At 48.4% G+C, this 1,049-nt stretch overlaps 1 protein-coding gene across 2 annotated transcripts in view; it reads left to right on the forward strand.

The window, feature by feature from the left end:
* The window catches only part of traf7 (TNF receptor-associated factor 7), a 17,737-nt gene that overhangs the window by 13,207 nt on the left and 3,481 nt on the right, over positions 1–1,049 (forward strand). For both annotated transcript variants that reach the window (XM_005749989.1, XM_005749990.1), the window contains exons 19-20: positions 578–697; positions 912–1,043. In XM_005749989.1, the coding sequence (XP_005750046.1) occupies positions 578–697; positions 912–1,043 (252 nt within the window). The remainder of the gene's footprint in view (positions 1–577; positions 698–911; positions 1,044–1,049) is intronic.

Raw genomic sequence — 1,049 nt, forward strand, 5'->3', positions numbered from 1 at the left:
ATTGGCCTCTAATGGCATAAAAGCAGCATGTTTCCACAAGGGGGAGGAGTGGAGATCAAATCAGAGATGACGGGAGAATGAGTGCAATATTCAGCAGGTAGCCTGACACGTTTGAATCGGTGATCCTGTTTCCTGTTAGCCAGATGTTTGTAAAGAGATTATACAGCAGTGTTCTGTTAATGCTTAGTTAACTGTGCTCTAAGTTTAGAGGATTGAGAAAAACCTCCTGCATGTTCCTCTGCTCTCCTGTCAGCCCTGTTGTGCTGTACACTGTGACTCATTGACTACACAACAAATTTCATGTTTTTCATAACTTATGAATGATCAGATTCATCTATGAAATGCTGTGGTTACAGCTTCCTAAATGTTTTCAGTGCTGTGTTGTAATTGGCCAGTTAAACCGTGTGATTCAGTGGGGATGAGAATTGATGGCTTCCAGCTGCTGAGTAACTCACTTTTTCCACTGCTGATAACCGAGCGTGCGTGTCTGCGCGCTGTGTTCGTTCCCCTCGGGTCAAGGACGTTCCCTCGCGCTCCTTTTTTCTGCACTAAACTGCTTTCTGTCTGTGCGTGTCAGATTTGGGACATCCGCTCTCTGGAGTGTGTTCATGTCCTGCAGACCAGTGGGGGCAGCGTCTACTCCATTGCTGTCACCAACCACCACATCGTCTGCGGCACCTATGAAAACCTCATCCACGTAAGGCACAGTTTCATTTCCTCTGTCGTTCTTGGCAGTGGCTAAGCCCGTGTCACTGATCCCGTTGGACGCACTGATCTCATAGTTGCAAAGGTTTTTCTGTGGATGTTCAGATTACAACCACAAAGCCTTAGCAAGTCCGTCTGACATGACCTGTGATGATGATGCAGGAGGAAGGATGGTGGTAATGGTGATGTTTGTGTGTCCTCTCCAGGTGTGGGATATTGAGTCTAAAGAGCAGGTGCGGACCTTGACGGGTCACGTGGGGACAGTTTACGCTCTGGCCGTCATCTCCACCCCCGACCAGACCAAAGTGTTCAGCGCTTCCTATGACCGCTCCCTCAGGGTGAGT

The sequence above is a fragment of the Pundamilia nyererei genome, unplaced genomic scaffold (genome assembly GCF_000239375.1).
Source record: "Pundamilia nyererei isolate P.nyererei 1_Seehausen unplaced genomic scaffold, PunNye1.0 scaffold00259, whole genome shotgun sequence".
NCBI classification, from domain to species: domain Eukaryota; kingdom Metazoa; phylum Chordata; class Actinopteri; order Cichliformes; family Cichlidae; genus Pundamilia; species Pundamilia nyererei.